Raw genomic sequence first — 20,115 nt, 5'->3', positions numbered from 1 at the left:
TTTTAACAGGGCAAAATCCTTTATAATTACACATCAGTTTAATGTAGTTACTATTTCTTACAAATGTGTTGCATGATTATATGAAGTGGACAGTATTTTTCAACTAAAGTACACATGTGCCTTTTTCATTATTTTCAATCTCTGAGGCAGGCAGGATGGAGATAATGCAACTGTTGAGCTAGAAAAGTTAATAGAAATCAAGTTTCCTGGAAGTTTGACATTCCTTTTTATTACTTATCTTAAAAAAAGATGCATAAAATCAAATCCCGTCCCCATTTTATTGTTGGCCTTAAAGCATCATCCTGGAACCTTCTTGCAGTACACAAATTCCCACCAATAATATATAGAGAAATTCTAATGCAGGGATATCCAACATTGTGTTCCAGCATTTCCTTGGCACCTGCTCAGCTCCCTGCTATTTTCCGTATTTAAAATATTCCTTTTAAGCAAATGTTTGAAAGTGAAATGCTTCAAATGAAATTCTTCATTTCCAATAATAGTCTAACACTTTATCTAATTTGAATTGAGATTGCCATGGGAGCCATTTTGTTTATCTAATTCACCCCAATCCAAAAAGAATAGCCAGGATATAAGCGTAAAAATAGAATCACAAAACAAAAATACAGATTTTCAGTTAAATCTCTATAATATGTGCAATCGCTGTGCAATTGCTGATAGCCTGCTTTTAACTGCTAAAAACAATGCAATAGACATTCTCCAACCCATGCCAAAGATAAATAATATAACAGAAAATATCTCATGAAGGTGTGATGGGAGGGAAGGGTGGAGGATTAAATTAGCCTTCTTGTGAGGGCTTCCTTCTTTTGGAATAGCTTAGTGAAGCTGATGTAAGACTTTTAGAGAAAAATAAATTAAGGATTTACGTTGATAACGTATTGATCATTTTAATTTATTGCATTGTTCATATTCTTATGTACATCAGCAATCGTTTTAGACTTAAGCAGAATACTTTTTCTAAATAAATTAATAAATATATTACTTAGCCCAGAAGCATTACCAGCATGGTATTTCCACCATAACAGCTGAATCACAGAGAAAAGAGATACTGAATTGAATATAATCAGTGGTAATATATATGTGAGCCTACCAAACATTCCATCAGTGATTTTCGTAGCAATTGTTTTGTTCTACTTAAGGGGTTAAAATATAATTCAACTCTGTTTGTTATAGCTAATTAAAGCATAGTAAATAAACTGCAGACATGGTTGTTGATTTGAAACATCTTGTTTGTACCGTTAATCACTGAAGAAGCAATCTGAGCTCCAGGAATTTGATTTAATTTTTTTGAACTGTAGAATCGGTTGATAGTAAAGTCAATACAGTCTTATCATTAAAATTTTAGCCTAGGTCCAAGGAGAGCCACATTCATACTACCTTGTTCATGAAGTTTAGAGTGACATTGGAATAGTCACTTTTCTTTCAGTCTAGCCTAACTTAACAAGGGTCCTCAACTAAGAAAATCAAGATGTACTTTCCATAAATGTTACCTTGAGCTCTTTAAAAGAAACTTGGAGTATGAAAATTAAAAGTATTTTTTTCCAACAGAAAGTTCAGAAAGGAACTTGTTAGTGTCATATTGGATTAGTGAAAAAGACCTTCCTGTTAGAAGAAGTGCTGGATACTGAAAATTTTTAAACCTATAGATTTGCCTAGACACATTGAATCAGTGCCTCTGTGTCATTTCTAGTTTTACTTACCATAATATTAAGACATTGTGTTATATTATTTTAATCCTATTATTTTTACAATTTGGATAAATCTGTTGGAATTGAATTAAAATAACGATGAGAAGCTAGTCATAGAAAACCTGAAACTATAATGCCCTTCTAGAATGTTTAGTTTTTTAAAAAAGATTTAGATTGCAATCATCTCAACGTTGCATAGCTTACATCAGTGTTTTTCAACCTTTTTTGTGCAAAGGCACACTTTTTTCATGAAAAAAATCACGAGGCACACCACCATTAGAAAATGTTAAAAAAAAATTAACTCTGTGCCTATATTGACTATATATAAAGTAATTCTCCCACGGCACACCTTACACTATGTCACGGCACACTAGTGTGCCGCGGCACAGTGGTTGAAAAACACTGGCTTACATCATATATAAAAGTTCAAAACTATATGATTATTTATATACATACATTCAAAAAAAATTACCATCAGTTCTGTGGGCATAGCTTCATGGGTGTGGCTTGGCATGATGGGCGTGGCAGTGGGAGGATACTGTAAAAATCTCCATTCCCTCCCCACTCCAGGGGAAGGTTACTGCAAAATCCCCATTTCCTCCCAATCAGCTAGGACTCAGGAAGCAGAGAATAGATGGGGGCAGTGCCAGTCAGAGGTGGTATTTACCGGTTCTCCAAACTACTCAAAATTTGCGTTACCAGTTCTCCAGAACTGGTCAGAACCTGCTGAATGCCATCCCTTAGATAGATAGATAGATAGATAGATAGATAGATAGATAGATAGATAGATAGATAGATAGATGATAGATTAATAGATAGATAGATAGATAGATAGATAGATAGATAGATGATAGATAGATAGATAGATAGATAGATAGATAGATGATAGATAGATAGATAGATAGATAGATAGATAGATAGATAGATAGATAGATACTGGATAAACTATTACTCTGCATGTTCAGATAGTAACTGGGGCCTTAATGCACTTAGGACCCCAGGCTTGGGCTAATAACTATATTTTCACAGCCTTATAAAAGATCAACAGGATCAACGTCATTCCAATCTCTGAAGGGAGAATGTTTCAGAGGGTAGAAATTACAGCTGAGAACATATGTTTCATTTCATTTCATTTATTGAATTTCTAGGCCGCCCAATCCCGAAGGACTCCGGGATTATGTCTCGTGGTCCCCACTAGCTGATATTCCTTGGTTGTCAGAAGTTGTAGAATGTCCTGTCTGCTGTACTGAATTGAACTGGTAGAAACAGCTGAGACAAAATGGTTCTTCAATTAACTTGGTCCAAAGCCATGAAGGGCTTTAAAGGTGACAACCACCACCTTGAATTACACATATTGGCAACCAAATGGTGGTACTTCATATGTCAAATATCTGACAATACTTGCTATCCGTGCAGTGGCATTTTACTTCAAATAAAGTTTCTGAACAATTTTCAAGGGTAGCCCCAGGTACATCATATTGCAGTAATCCTGAGTAATAGGTCCAAAGGACATGAGTGATTCTAAACAAAGCCTCCTAGTCTAGGAATAAGCACAATTGGCTTATGACCCACAGATGTGCAGAAGCCCTCCTAACCAGGAGGTCCCTCAAAAGACACATGAAGTCCATCTGGGACAGTAGCACCCTATCCAGAACCAGAAGTGGAGCAAGTTTGTAACCAGGAGATCCAAATGTTGAAGACCGCTCATTCTTGTTTGAGTGGAATCAAAGGAGATAAAGCTGGATATGATTAACCTGTTGGTGATACATCACCCCACCCAGTGATCTTATGTAGAAGTTAAATAGGAAAGAGGAAAACAAGCTTGGAGCATCATTTCTTGGAAGCTATAATTTATGAGACTTGCAGGGGGATAGATTTAAATCAAGAAGATTTAGGCTACAATCCTAGAATATCTACAGTGATTTTCCAGAATCCATTGGAGGTATCACATTTTTACCTCTGAGATGAAAGTATGAACTCAACCTTGTGGATTGAAATCTGAATCAAATTTCTCTCTCCAGCCCTTCAGATTTTTTCATATTCCACTCTGATATCAGATTGAGGAGAGAAAAGGCACAATGGGAAGAACTAGAGCATGAGTAGATTAGGGAAATCATTGCAACTATGGAGGGAAATAGTTCACCAGATTGAGGGAGAAGAATTTTATCCTGCCAGAATGGGCTCGGAGTTCTAAACTTATCAACTGCATCCTAGGATTGCTCTGTGCATGATTGAATAACCAAGAAAAAAATATGTATTTAAATTTACACTTTTAAGCAAAAGTTAATAAACTTTGCTAGTTAAAAATGATTTATTTGCTACTTTTCAAGGATAACAATTTAAGTACTGCACAAAATTGGTGAAGGGTCTTTGCTGATAGCCACTACCTATATTTTCACAAATTGATTCCAGAAGTTACCTTGTTACAAAGTTCAGAAGATTTTTTAGTGTTATCCAACAATATTTTAATCCTTTTGTCTGCATCAATAGATTTCTCCATGCTTAATGTTTGGCTTGTCTTAGCTAAATTCAGTCTTCAGCCTCACTATATTAATTTTGCTCCAGATATTCACAAGTTCTGGAATGTTTATGGGATTAATATATGAAAAACAGAAGTAGAGCTATGTGCTACCTACCTATTGGTATGAAGTATAAAGAATCCTCCAGCAATGTCTCATAAGTGCTAATATGTGATACAACAGAACAAAACAGTTCTGTTTTTGCAGAACAGAGAACCAATAGCATTTTATGAACCCATTCTGCTATACAGATAAACACAGTGTGACTTTGTCCATAAATATAATCCAAATTGGGATTTACTGCTAAAATGTATTTAAATTTTTTCTTGATTTTTTAATGTGTAGCTCACGTATAATCACTCATTCAAACAAGTTATAATTTAATTAAATAACTTGAAGTATAAGACTTTTCTTCATAATCTTTTTAACATATAAAACAAATGCATTGAATACTGATGGTGAACCTATGGCACACGTGCCACAGGTGGCACACAAAGCCATTTCTTAGGGCACATGAAGCATTGCCGTGTCAGTTCCAGCGCACATGTGCGCGCTGGCCAGCTGATTTCAGCCTTTATTTTTAGCCATTTTTTGCCCTCTGGAGGCTTCCCTGAAGCCTCCAGAAGGCGAAAAACAGCCCAACGCACAAACTGGAAGTTCAGAAACGGACTTCTGGATTGCTCGTAGGGCTCTTTTTCTCCCACCAGAGGCTTCAGGAGGCTTCCCTGAAGCCTCCGGAGAGAGAAAAAGAGCCCTATGGGCAATCTGGAAGTCCATTTCCAAACTTCTGTTTTGTGTGTTGGGCCGTTTTTTTGCCCTCTGGGGGCTTCAGGAGGGTTCCCTAAAGCTTCCAGAGGGCAAAAAACATCCCAATACACAAACCGGAAGTCAGAAAATGAGCCATTTCCGACCTCTGGGGAGGAGGCAGTTTTCACCCTCCCCAGGCTCCGAGAAACCTGTGCATGCATGCGCACGGCAACGGGGAGATCGTGCACGTATGCACAGAGGGCACAGCGAGGGGGCATTAAGTTATGGGGGTGCTTTTGACACCCAAGATGAAAAAGGTTCACCATCACTGGCATAGACATACATACAACATACATTGTTGTAAGTGACCATTGACCTGTGTGTAACATATTGTAATGCTTTTGATGGCAATCATGGTAGGCTAGCTCTTAAATAGATTTTGCAAAATGTAACATCATCTACAGCATGATGATGTATTTGAAAAAAAGTTATATGAGGTAAACAGATGTGCCCCCCAAAATACAAGGAGCAATGTACATAAAATACATATATTAATACATATCACTAATTTTCCTACTAAAAAACTGAATTAATAGGTCATGTCCAGTCATGTCCATCATACAGATAATTCTCCCTTATCAGTGATAATTAGGACTGGAATTTCTGTTACTAAGTGATGCGGTCATGAAGTTCAACATCACATGACTATCCCTAAGTGAATCCCATGCCAGTGTTAAGTGAGGATGGCCGGTTTCCCTATTGACGTTACTTGTAGAAAGCCAGCAAAGAAGGTTACAAATGACCACAGAGATGCTATTAACATTTTAATTGCAAGGATTGGTCATAAGTACCACTTGTTCCATGCCGTTGTAAATGGTTGTTGAATGAGTGCTGGTTCACTAAGGGCTTCCACCTGTTGTTTTTTATGCAACTTAGTAAATACTAGTGAAGTAACACAATTTAATGACTTCTGGTTACAAATCATAGTGACCATATTTAAGATTTCATTGTCCCATTATAGCAGAATATAGAATATATTGTCTTACTAGAGACATGTTAAACTCTTTCTGTCCCTTACACTTGTTATCAGTATCAATGCAATTCCTTGAACTTTTCTCCCTGTAATGAATGTTAACATGTTTTAAGCACTTGGTACATTATGTTTGTGTGTACAGACTATCCTTCACATTTAAATTTACCAGTAGATAATCCCAATTGAAATCCTATGCATTATATGTATAATCTTTATTGTCATTGTACTTAAATACAACAAAATTGGTTATCTAGGAAAAGGTGTCCAAAGATGTGGATATTCTGAAATACATATGTGAAAATATACTTTTGCTTGTTTTACACAATCCCTAATAGTATTTACCCATTAGTATTAAAATTATGCTATAATACTCTTCCAATATTTTATTAAGCATCCACTGCATATTATATATAATGACATCTACGTCTGGCTATATTTATGCTATGTCCATTCAGTATTTAAAATACAGTTAGCAATATCAGGGCATTCAGTCTTAGGAGTCCTAAGCAAAAAAAGCAAATGTCAGGGAGGAATGTCAGGAAAGCCAGTGTTGGAGAAAAAAAAACCAAGATTTTCAGCCTCATGGGGAACAGAGAAATATTTATTCTCCATCTTTTCTTGGTGAGCGTCTCTAAATATTGCTTACATTCATGACATAATTATCTGTGATCCAAGACTTTAATACCCTATGGATCTACTTAATATCTGCAAGGTGTTCCTTGTACATATTTCATACCCTAAAAAAAAAATTAGTTGGGAAGGAAGGGTCAAACAATGAAACCTTAGATTTCCTCCAATGTGGATAGACCCAAAGAGGGGTCCCAAGCCTCTGAGGATCACAGGATATTGCCCTATGAAATAATGACTTCATGGAATTGTGCTTTTGTAATTAATCATATAAACATTAATTAATAATATAAACATATATATTCAAATAGATAGCATAAAGTTAAATAAATTTTATGCTATAAAGGGTTCAGAAGTTAACCTCAAATTGAAACAGCCTTTCCTCTGAGAGCCTGGTGGTCTTCCCCCTGTTTGCATTTTTCTCAGGCATTATTGCCAGGACATTACTGAAGCCCAATATATGAAGTACTTCAACCCCACTGGATGCTATGAGTATTCTTAATTGTATTTTATATTGTTTTTTATTTATTTTTTTTTAATTAAAATGGTTTCATGTATTCTTTGTTAGGCAACCAAAGATTCTTAAGATGAACTAAAAGATGATTAAATATTTTAAATGAATAAACTATATGCTATTTTAATGAACAGCAGAGGGATGCAGTGCTCACACAAGATCCCAAACATAATTTCTGAATCATTTTTTATACCAACTGCTATAGTACATATTATCAGGCAGATAATATCATATTATCAGGCTTTATCAGGCAGAAAAGAAAAGTCATTACAAAACAATTTCAGTATCTCCTGTATATCAGGAGGAAGTCCTAGGAACAAATCTTTCTGGGGCAGAAAATAATAGTTTCTATCTCTAAATTATTTTTATACCCCCCCCCCCAAAAAAGATAAGATGTGTAGAATTTAAATGCATAAGGGATTTGGGGGAGTTGGTATGCCAAGTTTGAAATATTATGATGCCTTTCAACTAAGATAATATTATTACTCTTTTCCCCGAAAATCAGACCTCCCTGGATAATAAGCCCAATTGGGCTTTTGAGCCCGTGCACTAAAATAAGCCCTCCCCTGAAAATAAGATCTCCCCGAAAATATTGCAACACGGCAGCAACCATGAGATGACCTCGCTCGCCACCTCCTGCACCTCAAAAATAATAAGACCTCCCCGGAAATAAGGCCAAGCGCTTATTTCGGGGATCAAAAGAAAATAATACCCTGTCTTATTTTCATGGAAACATGGTAGGAACATAAATGATGGTCTCTGAGTACAAATTGAATTAGTGTTAAGACTTTATCAATTAGAACATAACCATTGCTTTCTGGTGGATTAACAAATATCTCCAAACTTTATTTAAATCTTTTTTCAGCCCTTCTTTAACAGGTGTCAATGCATCTTAAAAAGAGGTAGGGCTTCAATCATATGGTTATAACCACAACTCCCAAAATCCCAATGTCCTTACCCCAAAATACCTAGATGTTTTAAATTTTTACTAATACTCAATATGCAATCAGTTTTAATGTTTTCTTAGATATTTCATGTTTTAAATATAAGGCTATGTTTACTATTGGGTATACTATTGTATATCAATTTCCCATTGTTTTTTACATGGGTAGGATATAAAATAAACATGTAACATTTCACTACATACAGTGGGGCAAAAAAGTATTTAGTCAGCCACCAATTGTGCAAGTTCTCCCACTTAAAAAGATGAGAGAGGGCTGTAATTGACATCATAGGTAGACCTCAACTATGAGAGACAAAATGAGAAAACAAATCCAGACAATCACATTGTCTGATATGAAAAGAATTTTTTTGCAAATTATGGTGGAAAATAAGTATTTGGTCAATATCAAAAGTTCATCTCAATACTTTGTTATATATCCTTTGTTGGCAATGACAGAGGTCAAACGTTTTCTGTAAGTCTTCACAAGGTTGGCACACACTGTTGCTGGTATGTTGCCCATTCCTCCATGCAGATCTCCTCTAGAGCAGTGATGTTTTGGGTCTGTCGCTGGGCAACACGGACTTTCAACTCCCTCCAAAGGTTTTCTATGGGGTTGAGATCTGGAGACTGGCTAGGCCACTCCAGGACCTTGAAATGCTTCTTACGAAGCCACTCCTTCGTTGCCCGGGCAGTGTGTTTGGGATCATTGTCATGCTGAAAGACCCAGCCACGTTTCATGTTCAATGCCCTTGCTGATGGAAGGAGGTTTGCACTCAAAATCTCACGATACATGGCCCCATTCATTCTTTCCTGTACACGGATCAGTCATCCTGGTCCCTTTGCAGAGAAACAGCCCCAAAGCATGATGTTGCCACCCCCATACTTCACAGTAGGTATGGTATTCTTTGGATGCAACTCAGCATTCTTTCTCCTCCAAACACGGCGAGTTGTGTTTCTACCAAATAGTTCTACTTTGGTTTCATCTGACCATATGACATGCTCCCAATCCTCTTCTGAATCATCCAAACTTCAGTAGCAAACTTCAGATGAGCCCAGGCACGTACTGGCTTAAGCAGAGGGATACGTCTGGCACTGCAGGATCTGAGTCCCTGGCGGTGTAGTGTGTTACTGATGGTAGCCTTTGTTATGTTGGTCCCAGCTCTCTGCAGGTCATTTACTAGGTCCCCCCGTATGGTTCTGGGATTTTTGCTCACCGTTCTTGTGATCATTTGAGATCTTGCGTGGAACCCCAGATCAAGAGAGATTATCAGTGGTCTTGTATGTCTTCCATGTTCTAATTATTGCTCCCACAGTTGATTTCTTCACACCAAGCTGCTTGCCTATTGCAAATTCAGTCTTCCCAGTCTGATGCAGGTCTACTATTTTGTTTCTGGTATCCTTCGACAGCTTTCGACACCATAGTGGAGTTTGGAGTGTGACTGTTTGAGGTTGTGGACAGGTGTCTTTTATACTGCTAACACGTTCAATCAGGTGCCATTAATATAGGTAATGAGTGGAGGACAGAGGAGCCTCTTAAAGAAGAAGTTACAGGTCTGTGAGAGCCAGAAATCTTGCTTGTTTGTAGGTGACCAAATACTTATTTTCCACCATAATTTGCACACAAAAAATTCTTTCCAAATCAGACAATGTGATTGTCTGGATTTGTTTTCTCATTTTGTCTCTCATAGTTGAGGTCTACCTATGATGTCAATTACAGGCCTTTCTCATTTTTTTAAGTGGGAGAAATAGCACAATTGGTGGCTGACTAAATACTTTTTTGCCCCACTGTACTATATACATGTTGCATATTTTCTAGAACAGGGGTGTCAACTTACAGTCCGCGAGCCGGATGCATCATGTGCTGGCCACACCCACCTCTGATTTAGCAAAGGGAAATTCCCAATACATCATATGACGCGACAATGTGAGTTTGACACCCCTGCTCTAGAATCTCAGGAACTTTGAGCTCTGTTACCTGAAAGGAGGTAATTGGCTCAAATACACCAGCTGAGCTTCAGGCTAATGGAACACCTAAATGCTGATCTTCTTGGTCTTAAACCTATACATTATTTAACACACTATAATAGCATAGTCTTAATCTATCTCACACGGCTGCATGATAATAAAATAAATGATGCAAGCTCCCTTGAACTCATTAAAAAATAGGAGTAATAACAACAGCCCTTAGTTGTGTTGTAATAACTAAAGTTCTATTGCTGATCTTTCTGTGAAAGAGTTTTGTCAATATGAAACAGGCCCCATACTTTGAAAATATTTTTTATCTAACTGACCTTTTTGTTGCACATTTAGAAAGTTTGATATTTAAAGAAGGGGAAAAGAAAATAAGAACTTAATCCACCCCCACAATACCATTTAGTTATGCCTTCCAAAAACAACAGTTTTATAAAATGGGTTATTAATTTATTTAAACAATTATTATGGAGTTGAGAACTTGGGTTTACTGGCATATTTTTATTTGAGAAGTTTAATTTTCTACTTAGAATTTGCTATATTTGTACTTTGAGGGGTTTGTGCAAGTATTCTGAAGAAGATTCTTTGCGCTAAATGAGAGCACACATGAAGCAGCTTCAACTGGGGAAAACAGGAAAGATAGCTATTAAGAAATCTTAAGATAAAAAGGACTGTGGTTTTCTGTTGCTCTCACAGACTGCCCTGCTTTCCAGTAGACGAGGATACCCTGGACAGTTTGCCTCAGCAGAGTGTTCTGGGATCGCTATTGTTCGTCATACATGTAGAGCTATTGATGCTAGCCATAGTTTGGAAGAAATTAAAAAAGAACTGGAGTGACCTATGCAAAATAATAAAAGTTGCTTGCAGCAGAGCAGTTATTTTTTACAGGCACAAATTAAATGCATACAGCAAGCAGAATCCCAGATTCTGGTTTGATCCCTGGAACTGGAGTTTGATCAGAAAGAGATGTTAAGAAGTAATTGATGAGAGGCCAAAACAATGAAAAATTGTAAAACAAATTCTTGCCGTGGGACTCAAGTAGCATGAAACTTCATCATGTGAACATTCTAGGAATTGGGTCACTGCATGATTATCCCTTATCATAGTTCTATGTCTTAGCTTCTAGTTGTATCACGGCTCCCTCCTTTTTTCTCTTTTTGAAGTTTGGTTAAGTGAACTGCTTTAATATGGACTATATGCCACTTCAAATTCCAAAGCTGATGGAATTTGCCACCAGTGCACAATGATTTTGACATCATTAACGGATGATTGAAGTGCAATGTATAAATCACTTCAAAAATAATTAAGGGGGGGGGCTGACGAATCAAGAGAAGTTAAATAATGAAAGCAATGTTATGCCATTGTGCTGCAAGCCCCATTATTTTTGTTCATGCCCTGTGATACACACCAATATAGAAGGACAGAGCTTGCAGCAAAATAGTGCAATGTTGTTTTCATTATTATTTTTTCAAAAGTATTGGCTTCCTTAATTCTGCCTTTTTTCAGTTTCTTTAGGCAGCATGAAATTGAGCTTGATGGATTTTTTTTTACAGGCAAACTAAGCTGAGAAGTTCACTTGGTTCGTTGTTTTATTTCTCCTTCATAGAACTATGAAATATTTGTGCTTATTATTACTATTATAAAAGGTTTGAGATGTTTTATATTGCAGTAGAAGAAGAGCAAAAGAGGCAGGCTGCCTTCTACACATGCTTCTCCTTAGTCCCATACTATCACCTCAGAAAAAAGAACAACACAGCTGTTATTAGTCAATTCTTTTCTCCTCCTAAAAATAACACATCCAGGACACAACACTTACTTGGTTTGTTTTAAAGAATGTGGATAAACATCAGCATTATAAGCATTCAACAGAAAGCATATAGAGGTTACCCCTATTGACTCTTGGGGACAAATTGCACCATCTTGTATTTAAGTTTCCTAATATATATATTTTAATAAATGAGACACATTGTTCTAGTTACCAATTATATCCATAACCATTCATTTTAGATGTTTTTGATGAGGTGACAAGAAAAGAACTTTGCACAGATACTTACTGCAAAGTTTGTGGGGCTATACTGCAGTTTGAATCGCAACGAATAGCACACTATGAGGTAAGCTTTAATACAGAACATATCAATGAGATTTTGCGACCCCATGGTTTCCCAAATATGGAGGATTCTTCTTTTACTGACTAAGATACTTGTTTCAACGAATCAGGTTTCTTTAAAAAAAAGCCTAATTGTATTCATTGAAGAACTGTGATACCTATTAAACAAAAAGCTACTGGCAGTCATTTCATTACCCAACAGATCTCATCAAGCTGGCCTTTAATTTAGAAGCCTTCTAATCTGGAATTTTTTTTAATGCCTTACATGAACAAAAAATGTTTTGATTTACCTAATACAGGTAGTCCTCAACTTACAACCACAACTGAGTCCAAAATGTGTGTGGCTAAATGAGACATTTGTAAAACGAATTTTGCCCTATTTTGCAACTTTTCTTACAATAGTTGTTAAGTGAATCAGTGCAGTTGCTAAGTTAGTGACACAGTTGTTAAGTGAATCTGGCTTCCCCATTGACTTTGCTTGTCAGAAAGTTGCAAAGGGGTGACATGACTCCAGAACACTGCAACTGTCATAAATATGAGTCAGTTGCAACTTAGCAACTAAGTATCTGAATTTTGATCACGTGACTATGGGAATATAAGTAAATATGAAAAACAGCAATAAATTCCTTCTTTCAGCGCTGTTGTAACTTTGAGCAGTCACTAAATGAAGTGTTGTAAGTTGAGGACTGCCTGCATTTATTCCCTTACTTTGTCCAGTGGCCCTACCAGAATAAAGCCATGAAATTCAAACAAGTTATTATATGGAAGCTGCCTCTGAAACATTATCTCTTTCTCTAAAGTTTACCAGTTGAACCCTAAGTGTTGTCTGAAAATCTGTAGCAATAAGTAAATCTGCTTATTTTTAAAATTAAAAATTAATATTTCTCTCTTGCTATACTCACGATACTAAGGTTGGGGGCAATATGCTGACTCTCTGTAAACCGCTTAGAGAGGCCTGAAAGGCCTATGAAGTGTTATATAAGTCTACTGCTATATACAGTTTAAAAGCAGCAAAAATTAATAATATAGCAGAATAACAGAGTTAGAAGGGATGTTGGAGTTCTTCCAGTTCAACCCCCTTCTCAAGCAGAGTTTTCTTCTCAAGAAAACCCCTATACCATTTTAGGTAAATGTTTATCCAATCTCTTCTTAAAAACTTCCAGTGTTGGAGTATTCACAACTTCTGGAGGCAAGTCATTCCACTGATTCATTGTTCTCACTGTCAAGAAATTTCTCCTTAGTTTTAGTTTGCTTCTCTCCTTGTTTAGTTTCCATCCATTGCTTCTTGTCCTGCCCTCAGGTGCTTTGGAGAATAGGTTGACCCCCTCTTCTTTCTGCCAGATCCTTAGAACAGGAAGACAAACAGGTGGCATTGATCAATCCCAATACAAGTGCTAAGTATAAAATAATCCTTAACTTGGCATTTCAGATGGCGAACTGCATAACCCTCCATTATGAATTGACAAATAATTTTGCAATTAGAAACTCAGTATAATATGTTGCCATAGCTATGCTTCTATTAATAACCTCCAATACAGCACCCGGAAGTCACCCAATCTAGCTGTAAATCACTGGGCACTGAAATGTCAGATTAAAGGCTCTGCTCCTAGATGATGTGTATCTTTACACAATTGTTTTTACATATTTTTGAAGGCTTGCTTTGATATAAAATTGATACTTTTGCTTTTCAGGGCAAAAGGCATGCACAAAAAGTACGGCTTTATTTACAAATGCATAATGAACAAAAGGACAGGCAGCATATGAATTTCCAGGTAAAGTTACCCCATTTACATCAATAGGATGGATTACGTATGGGACACAGAATTTGTGCCTTGTAGTTTAATTTTATCTGACCCTGGCATTATCTGAGGCTGAGTCATGACAGAGAGAAAGATAAAAGATCCCTCATATAAAACTGCTAATCCAGCTCACATTTACCCTAATCTTGTTTCTCTTTACTGTAGACTCAATTCAGTTTTCTCATAGGTCAACACATGTTCCTATGATAAAACTAGTTAATGGTTGAAAAGAAAGAAAGTATCATTTTCTTATTTAGAAGATGTTTTAATTCCATCCTGCAGCCAGCCATTCTTGGTCTCTTGATCATCATGAGTGAGAGGGGGCGGGAATGAATGACCATGGTAAATTTATCTGTGGACAAATAGAACTGGTGCCTAACTTTGTTGGGTGTCTTCAAGCAGGAGCTGGTTAACCAAATTATCCAGAGATGCTTTATTTTAAATTCTTACCCAAAGCAGAATTTCACGCCCTAAAAGTTCAGCCAATGCCTATTGTTATAATGAATTAAATAGCTTTTCATTTTGGTTTCAGAAGAATCCAAATATGGACAAAAATATGTATTGCAAACTTTGCAACATGGTCTTCACATCTCCAGTTGTTGCTCAATCACATTATTCGGGAAAGATTCATGCCAAGAAACTGAAGCAGTTGTCAGATCAGACTCAGACCATACAGGATGTTCAATCAGAACATGGTAAAGATCTAATAATTAATGCATTCTCTTTTTTGTCAGCTATTTTAGTGAGAAGATGCCATGTGGATTGCTTTAATCATAGTATCAATGCAGCTGAAGAACAAATCACATTAAATGTCCTTATTTTAGTACTCTTACATATTTCTCTTTTTTCTTTTCCCTTTGTCATTTCATACAGTGCAGTAAGAAAGGAAAGAATCAGTAACTTACCTGAACAACTTACAGGAGACGCTATTCACAATAATTTGTCAGCCAACAAATTAGATACACATAAAAAGATGGGTTAATTTTCTTAGAGGCAGTCTAAGGGTTCCTTAAAAAGTCAATTCCCAATTCTGACAAGTTGACACTTTTTGTTCTGATTGTTTTCCACAAGGAAGCTAATCTTTCTGCCTGGCCCTTTTTCACAGATTCCTCTGCAATTCCAATTCTGCCAGAGGCATCTCTTGAAAAGACCTTGCAACAGGATGTTGATTCTGAGGACCTATATTCATCCTGTAGAACTTCTTTGGATTTAGATGATCCGGATAAATATTGCAAACTCTGCTCTGCATCCTTCAACAACTCATTTATGGCCCATCAACACTACGTAGGCAAAAAGCACAAAAGAAATGAATTACGTAAGAAATTGGTGGCTGAAATTGGAACTCAGGCTATCCCCCTGGAGTCCAAAACCAATGGTAAGCAGCATCACAATGAATATTCCCCTTTATATCAGGTGAGCATGACTCAAAACCAAGGTATACCATCAACCTTTTCCTTCCACATGCTGGCCCTAGTTGGATATCTTCCTTTCAGAGCCCAGTGACTCTGGTGCAGTGACGTGCGGTGAGGTTTATGGCTGGTGAGGCAGTCTTCTCCCCCGACATCCCACTGTCTAAAGCGCTTCCTTTCTGTCGCCCACCTGAGTTCTGACAGGCAGGCGAAAGAAAGCGCCAGCCCGCCGCTGGCTTTCTTTTGCCCGCCTCTATGTCAGACATAGTAGTGGGCAAAAGAAAACCAGCGGCGGGCTGGCGCTTTCTTTCTTTTGCCCAGAGGCGGCAGCCCGCCTGAGCTGCCCGCCTCTAGGCAAAAGAAAGAAAGTGGCAGCCCACCAGCTCACCTGAACTGCCCGCCTCTGCGCAAAAGAAAGTGGCAACCCGCCAACAGAGGCGGGCAAAAGACCCCCCTCTGCTGGCGGGCTGCCGTGGACACAGAGAAAGAAAGCTGGTGGGCTGCCCTCCCTGCCTCTCCCCCCCTTCCCTCTCTTCACTCTCAAACAAACTCTCAAATTGAGAGAGTGTTTGTTTGAGTGAAGAAACAAACACACGCACACACACACACACACACACACACACAAATTACTTACAATTACTTACAAAGCACATTAATTTTGAATTCCTCCCTCCGACCCACATACCTTTTCCAGATGTTTCACAGAGGATTTCAACTCTGCTCTTGCCTGCCATCATGAAAATGTAAAAATGTAAAAGGAAAAAGGCAAGAGCTGCTGAGGTCAGGCTGGGCTAGCTGCTGCCAGAGTTCCCAATGGATGACTCTGCTTAACTGTTTAAAAAAGCTTCTAAAAAAATGCTGTCTACAGGAGAAAGCAAGAGAACCACGTGCCTCATCTACATAAGGATTTTTCAGCTTTTAACCCTTGCTTAACTCTGCTTGAGTGTCAGACTAAAGTCAGACTAAATTCAGACTAAATAAAGTCAGACTAAATGAGGCACATCGTTCTCCCGCCTCCTCCTGTAGAGGGCACTTTTTAGAGGCTTTTTAAAGCAGTTAATCACTAAGCAGAGTCATCCACTGTGACTCTGGCAGCAACTACCTCAGCCTTTTTCCTTTTACATTTTTTTTTCTTTTCATGATGACAGAGGTGAGGCTCTGCCTCCCCTGCCTCCCCTGACTGCACATCACGCTCTGGTGAAGGGAATTCCTTGCGTGCTTTGGCTTTTTCTCTGTGCTTTTCTTAAAATCCAGTATATTGTTGCCTATCTTGATCATGAATCAAGGTCTTTGCAAAGAATGTTTGTCTGAATATTTCCATTTGGAGTTCAAATGTCAAGTGAATGGTCCAAATTCATTCCAGAAGTCAAAGAGCCAAATCAGAAAGTCCAGAGTTTTAAAGATTCAAAAACAGGGAAACACAGGAACAAGAATCACATGCTTGAATTTTGAAAAGAATGAAGGCTGAAGTCAAAGCAGCTAATAAATCTATCTGCAGGCAGTTGACTACAATTACGTAGGCCTTGCATTTTGCCTAATGAGAAGCCTCATGGGGGTTGCATTGCTCTGCTCTGCTCACCATTGCATGCATGAAAATCTGGAGCTTAGGTGTCATAGCTAATCATCTGAGTGCTCCGGCTGATCAGGAGGTGCCTATCATTGATCCACTTCAGATGCATCATGACTTGATGATTCCTGAAATTGACAATGCACAAGCTTATCTGGACCAGTATTGTCAGAATCAGATTCTAAATCATGCCCCCTGATAGAACAAGTTTACAAAGATTTCCATAAGATGTCTGTTATTTGGGAGAAAGGGCATCATTTTTACTGCATTTTCTTTAACCTGTAGCTCTTTTTTTTTTCTTTGCAGCACTTGGCGTGGGCAACTATGTATGCGAAACGTGCAATATCAGCCTCACATCCATAGAAATGTACCAGTCACACATGCAAGGAAATAAGCATCAGATTAAGTAAGTGTTTTCCTGGCCCTTCATTAGTGACTGAGGAGCTGTGCTGAGACTTCAGGAATACAGTATGAGTATGTGGATACTGAGCAAAACAAAGATTGATGGTTAGAATTGCAGAGAAAGAATGTGAACAAACTTTATCACTAGAAGTCAAGTAATGTTCCTTTGCCCTTGAAATGAAAGTCTTGTCTTGAAGGCTGGATGCAACTGCTTTTCTGTTGAGTTCTTTTTTTCCATAGGACCAACATTAGGAAAAATGTTTTCTAAGGAATTTTTTCTTTCTTTAAATAAATATTTAATATTCTCTAAATATTTGGGAGTAGAACTCTTATCATTAACCGTAATGTAGTGCAACAATATTTGGAGGTTTGCAGGGCACATATACTCCCCTCTTGATATTTTCTATAGCTGATATTCAGACCTACCTTCCGCACATGATGCAATAAGAGTCTCACAATGGACACATTTGTGAGGCAAAACTATCAGCTTGGCTTACAGTTGTCCAAAATAATAAGTGCAACAAATTATAAGAATCAAAGGCAACTGGAAAAATAATTGCCCAAGAGTCAATTGAAATTGAGCAGCTAATAAATTCAAATAAATGAATGCTGGAAGTGCGTGTGTGTGTGTGTGTGTTTGTGTTTGTACATTTAAAAAACATAAATGCAGGGAATGTATCTCCCATAGTCAGGTAAATTGCTTATTTCTAGAAGTATGAATGTTCTATAAAGATAAATATTCTTTCTTCAATATCTTGAAAAATTAAACTACACATGATCAGGCTTGATTAATGTTAGGGGAGGGAAACTATTAAGGAAGAAGGCAATGACAAACTGATACTATTGCCCAGAACATACGTTTTACATGTCCTTGAAATAACAGAAGTTGATTTCTATTCAAGCATATGGTAGACAATTACTCCCAAACTTTCCATCTAGCATATAGTACAGCATATAGAGAGTCAGTTTGGTCTAGTGGTGAAGAAGCCAGGCTAGAAAGCAGGAGAATGTGAGTTCAAGTCCTGCCTCATCCATGAAAGCCAGCTGACAGGTCATTTTCTTTCTCAGTTCAGCTCACCTCAAAGAGATGAAGAAGGGAGGAGGGGGAAGGTGTCAATGGATGCATTTGCCAGCTTGAGTAATTTGTAAAAATAATAAAGATGAGATTTATAAAATTAAGAGATAACTTATCTAGAGGACACTAAATTAGAAAAGGTGAAGAACTAAATCCTATTATAGAATTGTACTACATAAGCTTCAGGAGTGGGATTAATGATACTAAAGAAGCATTAAAGCCATTAATACATTCTCATACTTTATTTATTATTTGTTTTAGAGAAAATCTGATTGCCTCTTCTCTGATGAAGAATTCCAATAATACAAACAGTTCATTCCAAGATGAATTGGCAGATTACATCAAAGTACAAAAAGCAAGAGGACTGGAACCAAACATTAATTTTAGAAAGTCCGAGCAAAAAATGTGTGAAGCGATTAATGGTCATGAGGAGACCTTTGCATCTGACCAAGGTTTTCTTTCAAGAAATGTTTATGAACCAAGTCAGCATTCCACCTTTTTTCCAGAAATGGACACATTTTCATATTCTGTTGGAAGCAGATCGCCACACCCACCAGTGCAAAAATACCCAGTAAAGCTAGAAAACGTATGTACGTACAGCACAGACAATGATTCTGAAAAGCCTCAGTTAACTAGCTACAGAAATGACAGCTACAAACTACTATCAGCCGAATCTACTGATAGCTACAAGTCTTTGTTTTCAAAGAATAGCTCTAGTGCTGACAAGGGAAGCCGTAAGCTGCCAAAGAAACCAAGAGCCAAAAAAGGATGGCCACAAGAGGGAGAAAGAGATCGTTCAACTCTTAAAAGAGCAGGAGACAATCAAGAGTTGGAAAAAGATGGTAAGAAGAAAAAGAAAAAAAATCATATAGATTCAATAGCTGGGTCAAAATCAAAGCACAGTAAAGTAAAGGCAAGCAAAGATCATTCTTCTGAAAAGAAAAGCAAAAGACACAAGAAGGAGAAAAAGAAACATGAAACCAGTGCAATTACAGAAGAGGACATGCTGTGGAATGAATCTGTCTTGGGATTCTAATTAATTTTCTGTTTGTTGTTGCTTGAAGCTTGACAGTTTTTTTAAATATTTTATTTACTGGCTATTTTTAAAGTTGCTACTTCAGAAATAATGAGTGAAGGAGATGGAAATCATTAGGGAAGAAATTGAAGAAATTCTCCAATATGATTTGGAGTATCATTTATATTCAAAAATGCTTCTATCCAGAACAAGACTGAATATGCCAGAAAATATTTCATATTTGATATAGAAGCATATAACTTCTTAAGTTCCCTTAAGTACATATTGTTGTAAACTTTAACAGAGAATATAAAAAATATGAGGCGGGGCTGGATTGTACCCCAAAGTAGATATTTTTTTTCTTCCTTGCAGATAATAAAGAAAAAAAAAACATAAGAGATAATTTGGTTAATGTTTTTCCTCAAGGTCAAACTCTACTTTTTTTGAGACCACATTGATGGAGTGCTCCTATATTAGCTTAATCTAGGCAAATTACGTTAACCATTGTTTTTAAAAATTATTGCGGCAGGCTTTATTTAACAGCAAAAGGAATATATAATTCCCAATAGTTTTTTTTTCTGAAATGTTTAGGCATTCAAGGATTTTTAAATGTAGTTATAATGATTTTTTTAAAATAATAGTCTTGACACTTCCCCCCCCCCCCCCCCCAAGTGTTCAAAT

At 37.3% G+C, this 20,115-nt stretch overlaps 1 protein-coding gene across 2 annotated transcripts in view; it reads left to right on the top strand.

Moving 5' to 3' along the window:
* KRCC1 (lysine rich coiled-coil 1) overlaps positions 1-19,737 on the top strand; it is a 28,109-nt gene extending 8,372 nt beyond the window's left edge. The window contains exons 2-7 of one of the 2 annotated variants that reach the window (XM_032238180.1): positions 12,068-12,171; positions 13,859-13,939; positions 14,502-14,661; positions 15,072-15,341; positions 17,249-17,348; positions 18,681-19,737. In XM_032238180.1, coding sequence (XP_032094071.1) covers positions 12,068-12,171; positions 13,859-13,939; positions 14,502-14,661; positions 15,072-15,341; positions 17,249-17,348; positions 18,681-19,455 — 1,490 coding nt within the window. In that variant the 3' untranslated portion in view covers positions 19,456-19,737. Of the gene's footprint in view, positions 1-12,067; positions 12,172-13,858; positions 13,940-14,498; positions 14,662-15,071; positions 15,342-17,248; positions 17,349-18,680 lie in introns of both variants that reach the window. The other variant, XM_032238179.1, reaches the window with a different exon arrangement.
* The last annotated feature ends 378 nt before the right edge of the window (positions 19,738-20,115 follow it).

Source organism: Thamnophis elegans, chromosome Z (genome assembly GCF_009769535.1).
Source record: "Thamnophis elegans isolate rThaEle1 chromosome Z, rThaEle1.pri, whole genome shotgun sequence".
In the NCBI taxonomy this organism is placed as follows: domain Eukaryota; kingdom Metazoa; phylum Chordata; class Lepidosauria; order Squamata; family Colubridae; genus Thamnophis; species Thamnophis elegans.
Note: the sequence above shows the minus strand (reverse complement) of the source record. Positions and strands in the feature narration are given on the sequence as shown.